General features: G+C 42.1%; 1 protein-coding gene across 4 annotated transcripts in view; it reads left to right on the top strand.

Annotated features, from left to right (window-relative positions):
* Nucleotides 1–20,985, top strand: part of AK4 (adenylate kinase 4) — a 70,319-nt gene that overhangs the window by 43,439 nt on the left and 5,895 nt on the right. For all 4 annotated transcript variants that reach the window (XM_031465311.2, XM_031465309.2, XM_031465307.2 and 1 more), the window contains 2 exons: nt 17,072–17,244; nt 19,851–19,969. In XM_031465311.2, the coding sequence (XP_031321171.1) occupies nt 17,072–17,244; nt 19,851–19,969 (292 nt within the window). The remainder of the gene's footprint in view (nt 1–17,071; nt 17,245–19,850; nt 19,970–20,985) is intronic.

The raw sequence follows: 20,985 nt of genomic DNA, 5'->3' as shown, positions 1-20,985 counted from the left end.
CGGGCAGGAATGCTACGTTCTGGGTTCAGCTTTAAACTCCTTATGTTACAGGGCACATGTTCCGTGGAGGACGTGCCTGTCGAGCGTGCTGAAGGTGATTGAGTGTGGAAAGGTCAAGAAAAGAATTCCGGATGACAGATGACTCATCATCTTGGTCCATATGGCTGCAGAGAGGCATCCTGCAAATAGTGGGTGGAAATGAGTAGCGTGGAAGCAAGCCAAGGGAGCGCCAGGGGTGGTGGTGGATGGGCTTGGTGAAGGCTGTGTGGTTTGGTCAGCTATATCCTTGCCAAAACCAGCCCAGCACCACCTTGCCTTCACAGTGTGCTTTTCTAGTTGGGTAAGAAACACTCTTTGGTGTGTAAATATGTGTATATCGGTATGCTTTTTCCTCTTTCTCTTTTTTTTCTTTCTTTTTCTTTCTTTAATTTCCTTAGAAGTTAATGTTAGTGAGCAGTGTTTCTAAAAATAATTTTATTTACTTTTTAAGACAAATATTCTACCAGCAGAATGTAATGCACAAGTCTTCTAATTTTGTTATGAAGCCATGTTGTTGCTTTGTTTCATAGGCAGGGTGTTTACTGCTTCCTAGGTGATCTTAAGGCGAAATAGTAACTAGGGAGCAATAACCAGCTTAAATACAGATTCTTCACTTTTTAAAAAACAGCCGGCAGCGAGATGGGGCATACAGAGAGGTGCGTTAGATAATAGATTTTTTTTTTCCCTTTCATTTCTAAACGTGACTGCCAAACCTGTGCACCTAAATGGTGACCTGCGAGTTCTCAGCCTCAGTCCTAATTTACATCAAGATGTAACAGAATTGTCTGCCAGATGACTTTAGGGTAGGTACTGAGATATTTTAAACTTGTTATCAAAGTTAGTTTTCACAGAAAGCAACCTTAAATTTTGGAATTATAAGTGGAATATAATTCAAGCCTTTCCATGGGAGGTAGACAACTTTAGAATGAGAGTCATCGTTCCGTCCATCCTTGTGTGTTCCATTTCTGAGCAGTGCTGAGCACTCACTAACTGGTGCTTTCTGTGGGTGATTCTGAGACTTTTTTTTTTTTTAGCAGAAGTCAGAGCTGCTTGAATGTGTGCAGTGTTTGTGTGTGTGTGTTCTCCCTGAGAGCTGAATGATCTCAGACCTAAGGTATTCCAGGACACATGCCCACTCAGAGCCCTTGGTGTCCAAGTAAAAGGTGGGTGCTGGGAACCACAGACACTAGAGCTGCAGTGTATGTCCTGAATTTGCAAATGTGTTTACCATACTGGACTGGTACGTAATGGCTCTGACCCTATCCCCTTCCTATTTTTCTTTCTGAATCAGGCCTCTCAAGAGTGTTACATCCCGCTGGGCAACATATGCCTGCAGAAAAAAAAGCCAACAGTCACGTATCTTCTGAATCACTTCTTTTAAGAAATGCCAAGGGCAGTTTTTTCCTTCTGTTGCCCTTGGTGAATGTAGGGTATATTTCAAAAATAAAATGTGTAATAGGTTTGTTTGGAAGGTCACTGAAGACATTGACTTTGGAGAACAAAAATAATCAAGCTTTGTGTGTGTGTGTGTGTGTGTGTGTGTGTGTGTGTGTGTGTGTGTGTAAGAGGGTAATAGATGATCTTACTTACCCATTTACATTCAAACGTTTAGTCCTGGAAAACATTTTGGGATAACCTTTGTGTCTAAGATCATTGTTAAGCAATATGTAAACTCTCATACCTTGGACAGAAGGTTACAGGCAATTGGAGTGGCTGCTGAAGAGTGGAGAGGGGTCAGAGAACCGATGGAACTCTGCTGGGGACAGTTATGCCTGCCAGGCATGGACTGAATGGTCATAATCTTTGGTGCCTCACCAGGTTCGTCCTGCCTGACACTCTCTATTAGGAATGAATTTGCAAATGAAAAGGATAAGTATGTATATATACAGACACCGATTCAGATGTTAGAACTTAGCATTTCAGTAATAAACTGCTGTGATACTCGGCAAAATGTTAAGTCTTTGTGAGGATCATCTTTGATTTAAATCTAAGCTGCAAGAAACTTGGTTTTTCTATGACTTTTCCTTTGTTCAGTACCCTTGGTGTCCACAGGAGCGCCAAGTATCTGACTGATAAGCACGGTAACACTCAGGATCTCTTCTCTTCTTCATTTTGCTGGATTCTCTCCTGAGCCCCTCATCCCCGTCTTTGTTCATTTCTGGTGGGTTTCTTCTGAGTAATCTGACTGCTGCCTTGGGATGAGGAACAGTCTTAATATAATAGATAATCCCGACTTTGTTTATTCGGTTAGTATTTTCAGAGAATGACTAGATTATAACATGCAAGTATTAAGGGCCAGGTGGAAAACACATGTATATGGGTATTTGAATATACTCCAGAAAAACTTGGTTCAGAGATCAAAAAAAGAATTGAAGATATATTTTTTGTGTGTCCCGATGAGCTTGGCGTTGAACCATCTGAGGTGGGGATAGCACACTTCCTGACCTCATAGTCCAGGAGGAGCAAATGCTGAATAACAGTCGTAGGATCTTGGGAGCATCAGTGAAGGGGGTGGGAGGGGCCAGGCAGCACAGAGGAGAAAGTGACTGGCCCTCTTGTGCGGGTGAGGGAGGCAGCTATTAGGAAGGCTTCCTGGAGAAGGTGACACTAAGAGCTAAATTTTGAAAGTAGGAATAAAGCACATATTAGACAGACAGAGCATCGTGTACTGGGTACAGAGGCATGAAACAACGTGGTGTGTTCTGGAAACCTCAAGTAGTTGGATCACCCTAGAGCCAAAAATATGAGCAGATGAGACCAGAAAAGTGGGTGGGGGCAAAACTTAAACAGTTCTTGAAATTCAAAAACAGGGAGTTGAAAAAGTGTCAAAGTTAATGTTAAAAATGAAGTTAGAAGGGAGTTAAAAATAAAATTTAAAACTTTGAAAGAGTGAATTATTTATTTTTTAACTTTCCTTCCAACTAACATTTAAAAATTAACAAAATTTTAAAAAATTGAAATTCAGATGTACTTTAGATATTAAACTCTGGTTTCTCTGTCTTTGGGTCTATCATGTCACACACTTTCAGATGCAGTTAGCACACCTAATTGCTACTTAATTAGGAGTCTGTAAAGTAAGGCACAGGGTGAGACCCATTTTAGATGTTAGGAGAGCCTGCTTCCCTAATTTATGAAACAGGTATCATGGAAATTGGATGAATTAAGACAATTCATTGCAAAATTCCATCCAAAGCATCTGAGGTATACTTTGCTGGTTTAATAATGAAACAATCATTGTACACTTAATATGCACAAAGCACCATACTGAGAAAACAGTAGTGTGGTGGAAAAAGCACGGACCTAGGAGTCAGACCCGATAACTTACTAGCTTGTAGTCTTGAGCAAGCAGAGTTACCTTTCGTGGATTCTTTTTTCTCATCCATAAAATAGGCAGATGTATTTCATACACTTGCGAGGATTGGCTAGCAAATGTAAAACTTGGGTAGTGGAGTTCTGGAACATAGTAGGTGGTCAAATAGAAGATGTGTGTTATTATTATCAATGTAAAGAATATCGACATACGTATGTAGAGAGAGACACTGACAGAGAAGTTAGAACTTAACATTTCAATAATAAACTGTTGAGAAACTTAACAAAAATGTTCTTTCTAATAATAAGGATTATGATTCACCCCTCATTAAATACACTTGAGGAAAGCCTAACTCAATAAAATCACCAGTTTTCCATTAAACCTTACCTAGTAAATAAAACAAAACAGTGTAAACCTGTTGATTGCCCTATGACTAATAAGAATACTTTGGAAAGATGAACAAGTGGATGAGGGTTAAAAGTAGAATGTCATGTGGAAAATGCAGAGAATCTAATTTTCCCTTTTTACAGTGTTTTTATAAAAATAATACATGATCACTATAAAACATTCAGGCCATATGGAAAAATGCAATGAAAGGCAATAAATCACTTAAAATCCCATTAGCCAGAAATAACCAGGGTTAACAATGGAAAGCCACCATTCTAGGCCCCTCTCCATGCGAGTGTGCAGATAGAGATCTCTAAGAATGGCATCATACTTAATGTACTTTTAAAAAGGCATCTAATTTTACTCAGATTTAACTATAGCAAAAACTAAAGTAAACCTAAAGGAATTATTACTGAATTTCAGAGAAAACTTTCTTCATCACCAGGGATATTAATTCCTATGGGAGTCCCTTACAATTGCAGAAGACAGGCAATTGATGTATTTGTTGTTTTTTTTTTTTTAATTTTACATTACAAATTTAAAGATATTCTCTCTGTAGAATGAATAGTAAGAGGATTAATATGCTCATACTTCCTCCCGTATCCTCTCCCCTTCCTTCCAATTTTTGTTAGCTTTTATTGTTAAAAGTTATAAATTTCTCTGTAACTTTAGTTTCCCAGTTTTTTGTCTTACATTTTAAAAATTTTAATGAATTCTGTGCACTCCCTTTTTTTAACCCACTACTCTGTTGATTTTACTTTGATTAATCTTAGTTATATCACTGTGAATATACTAGAAAGCAGTGAATCGCACACTTTTATGGTGTATGAATTATGTATGGGTGAAGCTGCAGTACCTTTAGCACAGCTTTTCCGTTCATCACCTAGTCGACTGAGTTTTGTTCAATCTCCCTCTTCTGCCCCTCCCATCCCTCTTTCCTCCTCCCCCTGCCCCCCTTCTTGCTGAACAGCTCATGAGGGGCTGTATTCCATGAGGTTTTGGGTTTAAGAATGTCTCCGTATTGTTCAACAGTTGAGCTGACAGTGACATTCTTGAGTGATCTGTGTGTCCTTCAGAACTTGTTTCATCATCTTCTGGCTGGATTATGGCTCTGCAGAAGTCTAAGGCCAGGCTGACTTTTCCCTTTTCTGAATGGTTTCTTTTTCCTGAAGAACTGTTTCTTCGTGCTTGAAGTAAATAGGGTATCTCAATGTCGGGTGTTTTCCCCCACTCTGATATATAGTGTCTCCTTTTGATCTGCAGTTTGGTTCTTTCAGGGAAGTTGTCCTGTGTTGTTATGTCTTTTTTTTTTTGTGGTTGTCCATTTGTTCCGTTTTTCTATTTCAGGAATGCTAGTTATTGGATGTTATGTTGAATATTCTTTGTCTTTATCATATTTTGTTTAAATTTTTCTTGCTGCTTTTCTTCCTTTTGTCTTCAAACATGATCAGGGCTAGGAGATCAAAGCTTTGGTTTTATTCCATTACTACTTCATACACTCTGCCTTTTGGTGCCACGCACGCCACACCTCAGGGCCTTGGTACCTGCTCTGCCTCTACCTGCAGTGCTCCGCCTCCAGATGTCCACGTGGACAGCTGCATTCAGAACTCTGCTCAGATGTTCCTTCCTGAACCATCCTATCCACCTGTGTCACTCTTTCATCTTACCCTGTAAACACGTGCAGATATTCATCTGCAAATCTGGTGTTTCCTACCTTCCTCATGCTCCCATCTTCCATGTAGGCCTCAGAGAGCAGAGGTTATATCTTTTTATTCATGACCATATTGCTAGTACCTAGCATCGTGCTTGACACACAGAAAAGGCTTACAGACACACAGCCAGTGACAGAGAGGCCTGGCCTGCCGCCTGTGGCCGAGCCTGTGTGGGGGGTGCCTGGCTTGTGTTATTTACCTTGGGGCAAAAATGTGGGCTTGTGAGGAAATCCTTTACAAATTCCTTTTGTTTTAATTAAGAAACAAGGGGGCCAATTTTCCCTTAATTTGTTTCTAGAGACTTAGGTTTAAAAAACAAGCAAACAATTCTTTTTTTTTTAAAGGAGAGTTCTTAAACAGAAGCACCTTTAAGCAAAAGATGTGCAGATGACAGCTCCTCCTCAGTGCAGTATACAGCTTTCCTTACCGGGGAAGGGGCTCAGTGCTTTAGCATAATTTAAGAACAAGGATTGTAAATTAGTAGTTTCATCTATGTCCTTAAAACAGGAAAAGTCATTGTGCTGGTGCCAGAGGATTGCCATGCCATTTGGGAATTTCCCCAAGAACGCCTACCTCATGGGAATTCTTGAATTTTAATAGCGCACTTCAAAGATCCAAACTTATGGTTTAAAGCCAAATTTTCTGTATCTTGTATCTGTCAGTGGATCACTAAGTAGTGATTATAACATGTCTAGGCTTTTAAGTCATTTACTACTAACCTGTAAGCTCTTTAAGAGCAGTATGGCTTATTCCAAATCTCTTAAACCCTGGGGTCTGTAACAGAGGAGTTGCAAGTGTCCCTGGAAGTTCTCAGCGAGCAGGAAGTAGGCCCCAGAGCACTCTCAGCACAGTGGGAAATGCAGGACTCACAAAGTGGTATGATGTAGTGTAAGCTCCATTTGTCAACATCTGGAGCACAGCTGTTTCTTAATCTTTTCACCATCTGTTAATAAAAATTGGCTGAAGTGGACTATGGAGCTCTTGGATACCCATACAAATAAATAGTGCATAAACTGATAAGATATGAGAGAGAAAAGGCCTTCATAAAACAGATTTTGATGGTGATTAATTTTAAGTTCCTACTAAGGCTTCTGGTTTGTGGTGTGACTGGTTTGAATACCACTGGGTAAGGGAAGACTGTGGAAGAATGACTGCTTTCAGCCTTATCCCTCAGTGATTAATTGTGATGGATCGTGGCTTGCATCTGAAACTGGGTTCTTGTTTTCCCAACACCTGGGAAGAGATGGGTGGTCAGAAGCCACCATGTTGGCCCCAGATCTTAATGGAGGTGGGAAGGGGACCTGATATTGTGTGACCTTTTCACAAGCTGCCAAGCAAGCCCAAGCAGGTGTTGGAAGTTACCCTTCAGAACTGCCCTTTTATTCGCATCAAGCAGAGGGTTTGCTTTTCTGCCTGGGGAAGTGGTGGTGGACTCTGGCCCCATGCTCTTCCTCTGGAGTGGATGCTCTGCAAATTCCCAAAACAGAAATGTCCTCGTTCCCTCTTGCCCTCCACGGCCTCAGCTTGTTGTGGTGGCACCTCCTGCTTCAGCTGCCCTCCCTCAGGCTCTTGGCATGGCCGAGAGGAGCAGGTGCCGAGGTCCAGGGGCCAGCACTGCTGGGAACATAATACCAGTTAGGAATTTAGTCACATCTCTCTGCACCTAGTAAATCTTTTTTTTTTTTTTTTTTTTTTTTGATGGTGGTGGTGGGGTGGGTAGGGAGAGTCTGAAAAACAACCTGTAGGCACCATAATTAGTGATACAGCACGAAATTGAACTACATAAAATTTCAGCTTTCGTCATGGATTGACTGCTTGAACAGGACAGAGCAGCTTTTCCAGGCTGGGTTATGAGATGGGAGATAGGGGTTCCTTTGTGGAAGCATGAGGTAGGTTTTCCATACTCCCGATTGGAAACCATGCAGTGGAACTGTCTCATTTGTGTAGCTAAAGGGAGGTAAGCAAGCTTTCCATGCTTAAATGTGATCCTGGTTTTACTTTACTTCTTGGGTTTTCTGGTTCCCTCCACAGTGGAATATATTCACTTGGAACAGTCTGCCTAAGGAGGCAGAAATACTGCTGGTCATTTAAAAGCGTGTGTTTGGAGATTACTTTTAGTGAAAATAAAAGCAGACTACAACTTTGTTGCAGTTCTTTCTAAGTGGAAAAATTATTAATGCTGCCACCTGTTGACAGAATGTGAGTCTGCATCTGGTCCCCTTGGCCAGTAATCCTTGCCCACCAGGGACACCATATCTGCGTGGAGTCTGACTATATCCTGGGCATTTCCGGAACAAACACAGCACCTCCCTGCCACCCCCCAATTGAGACACCGATGTAAATCAGTTCAAAGGATGCTGGAGCCACCATGCCTCCTTGCAGAATACCATTTCCTCCTGTGTGCCCTGAAGTCTTAAAGTTAGGATCTCTAGGCTGAAGGATGTTCATGTTTTAAGAATCCTGTAGACAGATAAACACTGCACCTCATTCTGTAGGGCCTCTGCCCTTCTGCCTAACCAGAGTGACGGACAGCCTCTCTCTAGGATGTTGCTCCCCAGACTTCCCTGGGCCTTGGTGCCCACTTGAGAGATTTGGACATCACACCTGCCCTGAAAATTATACTCTTTGAGGCTGGTTTCTTCCAACTGTGATGCTTGGTTATTAATGGAAAGGGCAGTCATCCTTCAATGATTTTTTTTTTAATCCTCTTCTCTTTGTTACTGATTTCCCTCCTTCCCCCTAATTCTTGACCCTTCCACTGTACCCTCTGGAATCCTTTTTCCTTAGAGTTCTCTCCACCTTCCACATGCCTTCTAACTTGGCAGGATGCTCTCTCTGCCTTCTGCCTTTAAGGAGAGCCTGGGTCTGCCCCGAGGGTACTGCTTTCTGTCTTGTGTCCTGTGTTACTGAGGAGACTCTTTCTTATGAAAACAACCTGTCGGGGGATGGTGGTGGTGATGGTTTTCTTCTGTCTCTCCACTGCCTCGTTCCTACTTTTACAAAAGCTCAAGCTTGTTTTTAGCCTTCATGTCTTTCTTATTATCAAACTTGCTGTTTGTCTTTTTTCCTCCAGTGCCACATGGCCTTCGTTTCCCCCTGGTATCGGCTCTTTGCCCTGTGTGCCTCTCCTCCCTAGCAGTTTACCCCAGGCCAGTCACCACTCTGGGATTTCCATATAGTAGTTTTTTGAATTAGGTATCATTATGCTCACTTTATAGGTACAGGGAGGTTCGGTCACTGAGGCTGCAAAGTGAGGAAGTGGTGTAGCTGGACAGCCAGCCTCAGCATTTGTCCCTGCAGTCTCTGCTCCTTTTTCCCTAGTCGGGTTTGTCAAGTCATGTGCAATGATATTCATTGGAGTATATTGGAAAGCGTTTAGATGTCCAGCAGTAGGGGGTGTTGGGTAAATTATGGTACATCCAAACTAGGGAGTACTCTGCAGATATTGAAGAGAGTGAGAGAGCAAAATGTACTATGTAGACAAAAAAAAAATCTCCAAGATATAAAGAAAGAAAAAAGCAAGATACAGAACATTTGTTGTGTGTATGTGGGGAGGGAGACTGGTGTGTCTGCTGGAGCAGTAGGCCAGGTAGTGTCCCTGAAGCCGCCCAGGATTTGGGTTCTCAGGTCATGTCTTAGGCTGACTGCTGCAGTCACCAGGAGCAGGCATTTCTTTCCGTCTGCGAGTTTGCTTCTCCCAGTCTGCAGATTTCTGTGGGGAGGAAGACAGCAAGGTGTGGTAAATGGTGTGTGATTCTCGAGTCAGATCGCTCTCGGTTCGTCAGTTATTAAATATGTATGCCATCTTGGGCAAGTCGCTTAACTTTTCTGAGCCTCAGTTTTTATAACTTGAAAATGGAAATGATGCCTACCTGGCAGAATTATTGTGACTTTTGAGGTATTTACTTATTCATTCAGCAAATATTTATTCAGCATCTACCATGTGCCAGGCTCTCCTCTAGGCACTAAGGAGATAGCAGTAAATAACTTTAAAAGTTCTGCCCTCACTTAGCTTGCATTCTGGTGACTGGCGTGGAGCGGTGGGCAGTGAGACGAGGTAAGACAAGGACACAGGAGCAAGAGGAAGCCTTTGGAGGCCACTGCAGAGTTTTGGCTTTTCTTTTGCGTGTAGTGTGTCTGGCACATCAAGGATGCTCAACAAATAGTAAGTGTGATGGTGAGGATGCTACCATGATGCTCTGCTCTTTTGGTCGAAGAAAGGTAGGTGGGGTGACATTTAGGGTCCTTTTAATATCCCCTTTTATACCCCTGGAACAATAGTATAGTAGACTAGAAAGAGCACTGGAAAGACCAGAGACCTGATTAATCAAACCGAGTTCTGCTGTTGATCCTCACTGAATGCAGGCACGCACATTTATCAAACAGAGGGTGATGTTTCCTGCTCTGCCCACCACGTAGGGTTGATGTGAAGAATGAAATAAGTAAATTTATATAACCAGTAGTCTGTGGTACACGTGAAGCATAAAGGCTCCGTTTGCTGAATTATGATTGGAATATGGACTTGGAAGCCATCTGGCCCAGCTTCTCCCAAGCAGAGTCGCCTTGTCTGTGTGAATGCCTCTAGAAACGGGGCACTCACTAGTGGAAAAGACTTCAGAGCCATACCTTTCTTGGTTTGGGCTCTGTGTTGCAGTTAACGCAGCCTGTGTGTGGATTTGTTCCTTGCAAGGCGTGTCCCCAGAGTTGCTGCCACAGGGTACACTTGTACTGTCAGCAGCTTACGGCTGAGCATTGGTGCTGAATTTACCAATCTTAGCTTTAACCCAAATTAAAGCTCATCATGATGAGGTATTGCACTGGATCAGGAAAGTAAATTTAAGGAGCTTTACTATCCAAAAATTAGGTAGGTGATGAAAGGGGCAAACAGATAACTTGAGTGGGAAACTTAAGGCCCAGTGGCAGTGCCGCGCCTGAGCTCTAAGCTGTGCCCCGGTGCTGAGTCGTGCCCGGGCTCGGAGCTGTGCTGGTTGAGCTCCCTGGTGACTGGGTGGGGACTAGAATGTGGACTCTGTGCGACTAATGACTAGAAGTGCCGAGCTGTTATTACGGCAGAGAGCAAAACTCTTAGAAAATCTCAGAAAAGTGGTTAAGTGTGGATGTGTTGGTGGAGGGGGACCTTTCCTTCCTGCTGCCTTCTGATTGAATTGGGAGGCAGCGGAGCTCTGGGGGGGGCTCTACCAGGAGCAACAGCAGCCTTTATTGAATACTCACTGTGGTCCTGATGGTTTGCATCTTAAACATCTTACAAGGGATTGTCTCTTCTAACCCACAGAACTGCCCTATGCAGTAGGCATTACCCTACCAAATTCATATGTTGAGGTCCTAGCCCCCAGCACCTCAGAATGTGACTCTATTTGGATACGAGGTCTTTAAAGAGGTGATCAAGTTAAAATGAGGACATTCGCTGGGCTCTAATCCAGTATGACTGGTGTCCTTATAAGAAGAGGAGATTTGGACACAGACACACACACAGGAAAGACCATATGAAGACACAGGGAGAAGACGGCCCCCTGCAAGCCAAGGAGACAGGCCTCTCTCACCTGCCAGCACCTTGATCTCAGACGTCTCACCTGCAGGACTGTGAGACAATTTCTTTGTTTAAGCCGCCTGTTCTGTGATACCTTAGCAAATTAATGTCCCCTTGTTTTATGTCTGGGAAAACTAAGGATCAGAGAGATCACAAAGCCTGTGGAAGTTCTCACAGTTGTGGCTGCACTGAGCTGGGATGGAAATCTAGGTGTCTGGTTCCAAAGCTTCTGCCCACAGCTAGCAGGTTATACCGAGTCCTGAGTGTGCCCAGATTAAGGCTGCTTCTTTCTTTTGAAACCGCAGCTGTCACCCAGACCTTTGACTTCTGCTCCACTGTTCTCACTAGTGTACCACACTTTGTCCCCGGCCACACTTTCTGTAGAGATAAGATGCAGACAGCAATGGCGTAAACTGGTGGCTTGAGTTAGGAGCTTAGTGGATCTGGAAGACTTTGCTCTCTGTTACTTTCCTTGCTAGTTCTCCTCCCAATACCGAGGCAGAGGAGATGCATTCTTCCAAGTGGTTTGTACCTGCGTAGACATGGTGTTAAACCTGCCCCTAAATGGGGCAGATAACAAGTACTTAATGTTGCACTTCCACACTGCTGTCACTGAGAAGTTTGGTGGTTCTCTATCAATCAGAGGTAAATACTGAAGTCACCTGGACAATTAAAAAAATACTTAAATCCTGCTCCTGCTCCTGCATGTTCCATTCTTGGAAGCCTGGAATGGAATCAGGGTATCCATACATGGCCTTTCTTTTCCTTTCAGTCTTCCCTGGTCATTTTGATGTGTCCCCATCGGATGGAGAGTCTTTGAAGTTGTGGAATGAGGGCTGTCTATTGTTGTTACTTCTAAACTATTGAAAAGGTTGCATTCCAACAATATTAACATCTTAAAGCATAGCTCTTCATTTTAGCTTTGATTTGATTTGATTTCGTTTCTATGGTTCTTTCAACTTTAACCTGTGTTGAGCGGGGGAGAACACGGCAAGAGCTATTGTCCCAGCAGAAGACCTGTAAGTCACGAGAATGAGTGATGCTCTGTGATCATTAGCAGGTCTGACTGTGGGAGCCCAATAGTTGGGCACTACCCAGCATGGCTTTTGAAATCTCTTCTTGTGAATTCAGATTATTTTAGTTGCGTTTCCCACCCGTCCCTCCAGAGGCCCCCGGAGCTCAGAAACAGTTGCGGGGGAGCTGAGTGGACTGGCTTTATCAGACAAGGAAACTTTAGCCAGTGAGATTTGACTTTTTATTTGTTGGAAGAACTGTTCTATTCTCTTTTGGAGCTGCCTCTTCTTTCCTAGTGCTTTTTTTTTTTTTTTTCCCCAGCTCCCAACCTCTACCCAAAGGATAAAGAACAATGTTTTGTCAGGGTGGTGGCTTGTGATGCTAGAGCTGAAGGCCCCAGGGACTTAGGCAGAGAATTCAGGTCTTTAAGTTGTCTCTGAAATTCTTTGTACACACTCATCAATTCATCAGTAAAAATGCTGAGTTTATATCTTTGGTATATGGATATTTATGTGTAAGTTATGTTACAATTATATTTATTATATACCTTATAAAATGAACCCTTTAAGGTAGATTAAAAAGAATGAGAAAAAATAAAGCAATAGTTCTGTTATTTTCTTTCTGTTTTCTGAAGAGGGTCTCTTTGGAAGCTCCTGCTTTAGAAAATGGCTTTTCCTTGGAAATGGATTTGGGGAAAGAGCAAAGAGATTGATTTGGGGTTGTTTTGGCTGCAGGCATCTTTCTAATTCCAGTTGTCACTTGAACAGCGGGTTATCCAGGGTAGGGCAGGACCTGGCAGTCAGTGGGAGAGTGAGTGCCTTCATGTGGAAGGCACACTGCCCTCACTTTGCTGGTGTTTCATTGCGGAGGGTACCAGGCGCAGCCCCAGGGGACAGCAGGGGGATTGAGACCTGTCTTAAACCCCCACCTTGGGAAGCTCATCTTCCAGGGCAGACTCTGGTGCAGACCGCAGGGGGAAGCTAGGCTGAAGAGGACTGAGAGACCTAGCACCGTGCCCAGACCTGCCACCCTAGTGCTCTCTCTAGCATCTGCAGTCTGATCTAGAGTGAGCTGCTGGGAGGAGGGAGGAGGAGGAAAGAACCTGGCTGAGGGCGTGAGCAGTATTCAAAAAGGAACCTGGTGGGAAAGATAGGAGGTGTGGCTTTATCTAGACTCTGCTGAAACCCCTTCCCTACCTCCCCACCCCCAATTTGTGTAGCCGTAGATAGAACTGAGCCCTGAGGGCCCATGTGGGTCCAGATCTTACTCCTTGGTGACCCAGATGGCATCACATTATTGTCTGTCTGATAGCTATCACATACGTGAGGCTCCAGAATACGCCCACATGCTATGAAGCCCCAGTTCTAAAATTCAGTTTGTTTTTGAACTTAATAATCAAAAGAGAACCCATATTAAAGCAATCAAGCCATTCCATAATAGAAAGAAGGTTACATATTGAGTTTACGGAGCTCAAAAGATTCGTATAATTTCATGGAATTAAATTGGGATTTTTAAAATAAGGCAGACTAATAAAATAAGTGTGTTCACTGAGTAGAAAAACTAGAAGACTACTAACTACCTTAGTGTTTGCCCCCTGTGTGCCATCGCTACCTTCCAGGGCTAAGGCCAAGGGGTCCACGTTGTACTTGATCTTAGGCAGATGTGATCTGACCTTTTACTTTCCCAAATACCAAGTGGTCATAATCTGATCTAACAGAAATGATGTTGAGATTTGAAAAAAAGTTAGCAGCTTATTTAAAGGCAATATTTTTTTTTTCTATCTTGAAAATACTATATGCTCAGTTTTAAAAAATTAGGAAGTATAAACGAGTAGAAAGGAATCACCCATCGTCCCACTGCAAGAGCACCAAGAACATACTCCCAAGCGTCATTCCCCAGCACGTGCGTGCCTTTACTTGAAGGAGGTACTTAGCCAGAGAGTCAGTGTGGGAGGAAGGAGAGGATACAGCTGGGTGGCTACTGGCACAAGAGCCGAGGCTGCAAAATTAGAACGACCTCTTTCTCTGCTGGAGCCAACCTGAATGCAAGATAGATCACAAAAGACCAGCTTATGAGAATGTGGAAGCAATTTCTTCTGATGCTACCTGTAATGTTGGAACAGCCCTTTGCCTGGTGGGAACTTTATCTGGGTTCAGCATGTGAGAGCCGAAGAACTGAGGTGTGCTCTGCAAGACAAGCCTTTCTTCACCTCTGTTTGAACTTGCTCTGTCTTTCCTTGTCATGAGAAGATATTCGAAACGTGCCCCAGGTTTGGTTCTCTGTTTCTGTGTCCCTTTCAGAAGAGATACCACTTAATCTGTACCCCTTCTGTCATAAACAACATCAGACGTTGGAAGCTTGGGCCACTGGATAACTCACCTTATTGGAGAGACTGGAAAAGAAGGTCCAAGGGAAGCCTTGCACAGACTGTCTGTGAAAGCCCAGTTTTGCTTTCCAGTCCATTGCAGAACCGCCCTTTTGCCAAACACAATAAAGACAAATTACTAGAAAAATCAAAGGAAAAAAAACCCTCTAAATTTAAGCCCAAATTCTAGATTCAACAGGCTTAAAATTACTCTGTGGAATTGCTATGAAATTCCTAAATGTTTTTCTCATTTGTGTACTCACTGTGACCAAAGCTTACACTGAACCGCAGACCAGATGTTGAGTTTAGTAAGTAAGATGTAGGGGATGGATAATTTCTGATGGAACTTGCAACCTTACATGCAAAGTACTATAAGCAAGCTCACCAGGGAACTTTGGAGATAGCCACAAGGCCCTATACTAAATTGCCTGTCTGTTTCAATTTTTTAGGAGCTAAAGGGAATAGCAATGATCAAGACAAAAAGTGTCCCTTTTCTCAGGGACTGAGATAGGGATAGAAAATAAACATAAATACTTGGAAATTGTTCATAGTATTAAACGATGGAAACTAAAAAGAATAGTAAGATAGATAATGGGAGGGGAATGGGACTATTTTATTTTGGGTGGGGAAAGAGGGGTGTAATTAGCTTTATTTGCTTACTGAAAAATTTTTTTAAACAGCAACATTATTTATAATTGCCAAGATACGGAAGCATCCTAAGTGCATATCAATAGTTGAATAGATAGTGAAGATGCAGCATATATATATATATGTATATATATATATAATGGAATACAACTCACCCATAAGAAAGAAGGATATTTTGCCATTTGCAGCCCTTCATTCACTTTTTTTTTTCACTTCAAAAACCAGAATTTTATAACTGACATAAACATTTCCATTACCTCAAAAACATCAAAATACCTAGAAATAAAGTTAACCAAGGAGGTTACCTATATACTCTGGAAACCAAAATGATACAAAGAAATGGAAAGATTTCTTATGCTCTTGGATTGAAAGAATCAACACTATCAAAATGGCCGCACTACCCAAAGCAATCCACACATCTAATGCAACCCCTGAAAAAACTTTTTTTTTAATGGCTGTACTGGGGATTGAACCTAGGACCTAGTGCATGCTATCTATGCACGCACTCTACCACTGAACTATACCCTCTCCCCCGGAATGGGGCTATTTTAAATATACTAGTTTAAAAGTCTCCCTGGGGAAATTACATTTGTGTAAATATCTCAGATGATAAGGAGTCAGATATTCGGAGATCTGCAGGAAGAACATTCTAGGCAGAGGACAGAAAGTGCAAAGGGCCTGAGGCAGAGGTATCCTGGACACATTCAAAGATAGAAAGGAGCTAGTGAGGCCTGCAGAGAGCAATACTGAAAGTAAGTTGATGTGGCCAAAGTCATCTTTGGGCACCACGTCATTTGACACTGGACAAAAGAAGAGTAAATTAGGGATGTGTAGATAAGGGAGATGGTGTCATGGGTAGCCCAAAGGTGAAGCTGAGGGAATAGGTGAGTTGGTTTGCAACTGGGAAAAATGCAAAACCAAGGAAAATCAGAAATTTCATCCATGACTTAGCCCAGAGTCCCAGTGTACGGAGAGGAGGGAAGAGGAGCCTGTTTCTGTATGTAAAAGGCGAGGATGAGGAGCCTGGGAGGAACAGGCTTGGGAGAAAGGGCCCTGGCCTCACAGGCAATAAGGAAGGCTCTGAAGGGAGCGTTGGAGAGTTTTCAGCAGAGATTGGCTCCTAAATACAGGTATGTGTGTGTGTGTATATGTATGTATGTGTATATCTATATATCTCTATATATCTCAATCACTGTACTGTACACCAAAAACTAACACATCTTTGTAAACCAACTATACTTCAATAATAAAATAAAAATAAATAAAGCAGGTCAATCCCTGGGGGGGGTGTAGAAATATATATATATATATATATATATATAAATAAAATTTGGGGTCAATTAACTACAGTAAAGAAAGTGATGCCCATGAGTCCAGATTTCAATTTTGCAATTTTATTTTCCCACATTTAGAAAAGTAGGGTGAAAACTTATACATAAGTTTTGCAGTATCCAAATAGTTTCAAAAGCACCAGTTCTTTTTGAGTTTGGAATTTTGCCCTCCTTGTTATGGTGCAGGCTCAAATGAAAGTCTGGAGTGAAGGACCCTACTTTGATTGACTTAGACCTAAGAAGTATGTACATGCATACACACACACACACATAAACGTACATGTATGTGTGTGTACATCTATTGTGTGGTAGCCTAAGAACAGTATACTCATAAGCTGTTAGAGCTAAAAGGGCACAAATACAATTTTGTCGTTTCAATTCTTTAACAGAAGAGGAAAGGGAGGTGTTACAACTTGCCCGAGGTCCCACAGGTACTTAATAGCAGAGCCGAGACTGGCGCTAGGACAAGTTTAGTGATTTTTCTGCTTTTATTGTATGACTCTTTACCCTTGAAGATTCCAAATGCTGAAGCTAGGTTATAAAGTGACATAATATCTTCTAGTATTACATTTATGAAGGTCGATACAAATTCTGATTAAAACTCCTTTCTGGGTAGTATATGTACAGATTTGATTATTCTGTCACTGAAAATATTTAAACAATTAATTGGAATTGAGAAGTGTCTTGCATTTGATATGTTTTGTTTTTGGCATTTAGGTTTTCCTAGAACGTTAGTTCAGGCTGAAGCCTTGGACAAAATATGTGAACTGGATCTAGTGATCACTTTGAACATTCCCTTTGAAACGCTCAAAGATCGTCTCAGCCGACGTTGGATTCACCCTCCTAGTGGAAGGGTCTATAACCCGGACTTCAATCCACCTCATGTACATGTAAGAATATACAAAGTACTTTCACAGATTGACAAGAAAGAGCCAGAACATTTCAGCTGGAAAGTGGGTGACTGATAGGAATAGGTTATTCCAAAAATAGCAAATGTATATACATAGCCAACAAGTATTTTTAAATTCTCATCCACTAGTAGTCAAGGAACATAAATGGACATTTACAACATTTATTGTTTTTGGGGATCTGGGAAAATGGTATCCTCATCTGTATTATATGAAATATTAATAATCTTTCACAAAAGCAACCTGGCAACCTACATTAAAATTTTTAAATACATGTTTCACTCAGCCCACTTCTAGGAGTACCATCTATGGAAAGTACTAGCAGGTAAGGTCATGTACTCAGTGAGGTTTATTTCAGGGTGTTGTTTGTAGTGGGAAAAACAAAACAAAACTTGAAAACAAAATGAATATTCATCTATAGGGATGGTTAAATAAATTCGAGAATATCCACATTTTGGAATATTACACATTTAGTAAAAAGAATGGCTTAATATTATATCCTTTGACCTGGAGAAATATTTCCCCTGGGTATTGTTGAATGAGAAAAACAAATAGCACAGTGACCACCCTTCTTTACGTATATCTGTTTATGTGTTTATAAGTACTCTCTAGCCTCATAAGAGCAGGGATAAAGTAGGATAAAGACATAAAGGATTTATTTTAGACTGGCAAAATGGTTGGGGCTGGGACAGAGTAAGGAGCAGTGTTAGAGTGAGTGGGGTCATGTGAGTGGTCAGAGTGAGCATCAAATATATATTTGCATAAAATCAAATCCATGGAAAAGTATATGTTTAAAGAAACTTTTGAAATTGACAAGTTCATTTAAAGAGTTACTGTTCTTTCTGGTAAAGACAGGAATTAGTGCAATCTGATAATTCTCAACTTCAATTATTTGGTGGTAGATAGTGTTACTTGTCCTTATCCAAATGTGGAAGGGGTGGCCATAGTGTCTTGTTGAGTTAATGTTTATGGAATCGGTTAGACCTGAAAATAGATGGAGTCAGTAATACCTACAGAAAACTACTTTAAGTGGTTAAGGACACCTTCCTGGCTCCTGGGTCCCATAAGTCATTATTAAGTTCTGATGAGTCTCTTTCATTTGTGCTAAGCAGTAGTCTCCTTTTGAAGTCTTCTTTTTGAAATGTGAGTAGTTCTGGAATTCCTTTATTAGATTCCTTCCATTCCATCCTAAGAAGCTAGTATGGGGGAAAAAATGGATTGGAAAATAGGATTCTGAATACTCACTGGAATCTAACACAAATGCTTCACATTTGGGCTCTGCATAGACCTGTGCTGATAGAAGGATCTTTCCTAAAATTTGAGCTTTAACACTGAGTTGCTTTCCAAAGACTGGGTATCTCTAAAAGAACACCTGCCATTACAATGCTCTTTCCAAAGACAGCAGTGGAAGTGCTGGTCTGGGCCAACTCAACCAGCGGCCGTAGCCGCCTCCCCGACCAGGGGAGATGCTGTTGTCCCAGCATCATTCTGCTCTTCCTGGAAGCAGTTGCTGTATTTCCTGATACTCGTGGAAATGACTTCTGAGCTTTGTAGCAATAGGTGAAATAAAGGAGAGGGGAACACAGGTGACCTGCAGCCTTCTTCCACCCCATCTGTCCTGTTCTGTCAGGGTAACAGCCATGGAATGCACATGTGATCATTATGTGGCTCACCAGTAAGTCCTCAGTGTAAGTTACATACCCACGGCCCTGAGCTGTCATGGAATTTCAGTGCATTTCAAACTTACAGCCAGTTTTGGGTTATGGAGTTGAGTTGTCTGAGCCTTTTGGTTCTGCTCTAGCCTGTCTTTTGACAGATTTATATCTTGTGACTATCTCCCTTGGTGGGCCATGGCCACGGACATGGGAGGAAAAATTCTGATGTGTCCATTTTGCTATTTGTAAGTAGGTATGGCTCTGGAGGAGGTTAAAATAATCAAAAATCAGATTTTCTAAAATTGCAGTTTTTCAGTTCTCAGAATGTTTCTTCCTGATTATCACGGGTACATGATTCATGCCTATTTTAATCTACCTTTAGATAAGTCATCATTTGATTTAGTAAAACAACCTAAGATTAATCTCAGAAGAGGTACATGATAGAATTTGGAAGCAAGCAGAGATGGGACTGAAATACCGTTTCCTAGATTGGTGTTTTTCCTAAGTAAACCATTTGATTCTTTGAGACATTTATTTTCCGTTTTAAGAACTCAGGCTTTAGAAAGCAAGGCAGTTTTAGGAATATTTAGAGGGCCACTGTGACATTGTCTAATGGTTGGTTGTTGTTGGAGGAGGCGGTGTGGAATTTTGAACTGTGAATTGAAGATATCATTTATCAAAAGCGCTGGAACATGTTTGGAAAGATCTGGGAAGTTAATAAAGATTTAATGTCAGCGCTCACAGAAAAAGGTTAACAAGCTGTTACAAGTGCCATTTCTTTTTCAACTACCCTCACCGTTACTGTTGTCACCCAGACCTAACTCGACCTGTGGTGGGAGTCAAAGGTGAACACGTGGTTTTGCGCAGGGAAGTCTCTGCCTGTGGACTGGCCCCACTGTTGTCCGTATTGACTGGTTTCTCTGGTATTTATAGGGGGTTGATGACATCACTGGTGAACCATTAGTCCAGCAGGAGGATGACAGACCTGAAGCAGTTGCTGCCAGACTAAGACAGTACAAAGAGGTGGCGAAACCAGTCATCGAACTATACAAGTGAGTGTGCGTCAGTGTTTCTGTGGCAGAGGGCCAACCGTAGAGGCGTGGTGCCCCAGGGGAAGGGCACTGGGCTGGGGCGGGGTCGTTTCTTTAAGCTGGATAAACCCTGAAGGCCCGATACGTCCCCAGAAGTGAGATGAGGTGCTGGAGTTGTACATGAGAGAGGATGCCTGGTACTTTACTTTCATAAGGACCTAAGCCCCCTCACCTCTGTCTGTTTGATTATAAAATTGCTTCTAGACTTACTTTCTTTTTTTTTTTTTAAGGGACTGCAATACATGTACATTTTGACACTCCTACATGTAAACATCTGATCTGGGTAGAGGATTAGAAGGGACTTGTGGCCTACACATGTCTGGAGGGAGTTTAACAAAGAAAAGCTAAACCTGTAAACTACAGATTGTAAGTTCAGATTGCTGCAGGGGCCAGGCAGGTATTGGATGGACGTGGTTGTCACACCGGGTCGGGGACATGGCAAGCTGGGTAGTCACATGACAGTGGCCTGGACAGCTCCTCTGTTGCTCCAGCCAGTTATCACCACAGGGCACTCAGGCTCAGTGTGGCCAATGATCCCCATTTTTTAAGAGAAGCAGAGATCAGGCTCCGTCTATGGGAAAAATCTCCCAACTTTTTTATTGGTCACAAATTAGAAAAGTAACAACAGCGTGGAACCGAACAAAACCCACATGCAGCCCACATTCAGGACAGCAGCGTACTGCCTCTGTTATAGTCGATTTCTGGCCCTGCAGCCCCCGACAGTTTAGCAAGCCTTTAGGTCAGAGGTTCCTGATCATATTATTAGAATCCATCATGCGTTTCATGGTCTACCGTTGTAAGTAGTGAGGGTTTAGAGTATCAGAGTTTGTCAGTGATTTTTGCCTTTCAAATGTGTGTACTGAGGCAGATTTGGGATTGTCCCTATGATGCTCTTCTTTGATATGTTTTAAAGGGGAGAAGAAAAGGCGGCGGGATGGCAAGCACGCCACGCTTCCTGAAGCTACGGCCTTATTTAT

This window comes from Camelus dromedarius, chromosome 14 (genome assembly GCF_036321535.1).
Source record: "Camelus dromedarius isolate mCamDro1 chromosome 14, mCamDro1.pat, whole genome shotgun sequence".
Taxonomy (NCBI): domain Eukaryota; kingdom Metazoa; phylum Chordata; class Mammalia; order Artiodactyla; family Camelidae; genus Camelus; species Camelus dromedarius.
Note: the sequence above shows the minus strand (reverse complement) of the source record. Positions and strands in the feature narration are given on the sequence as shown.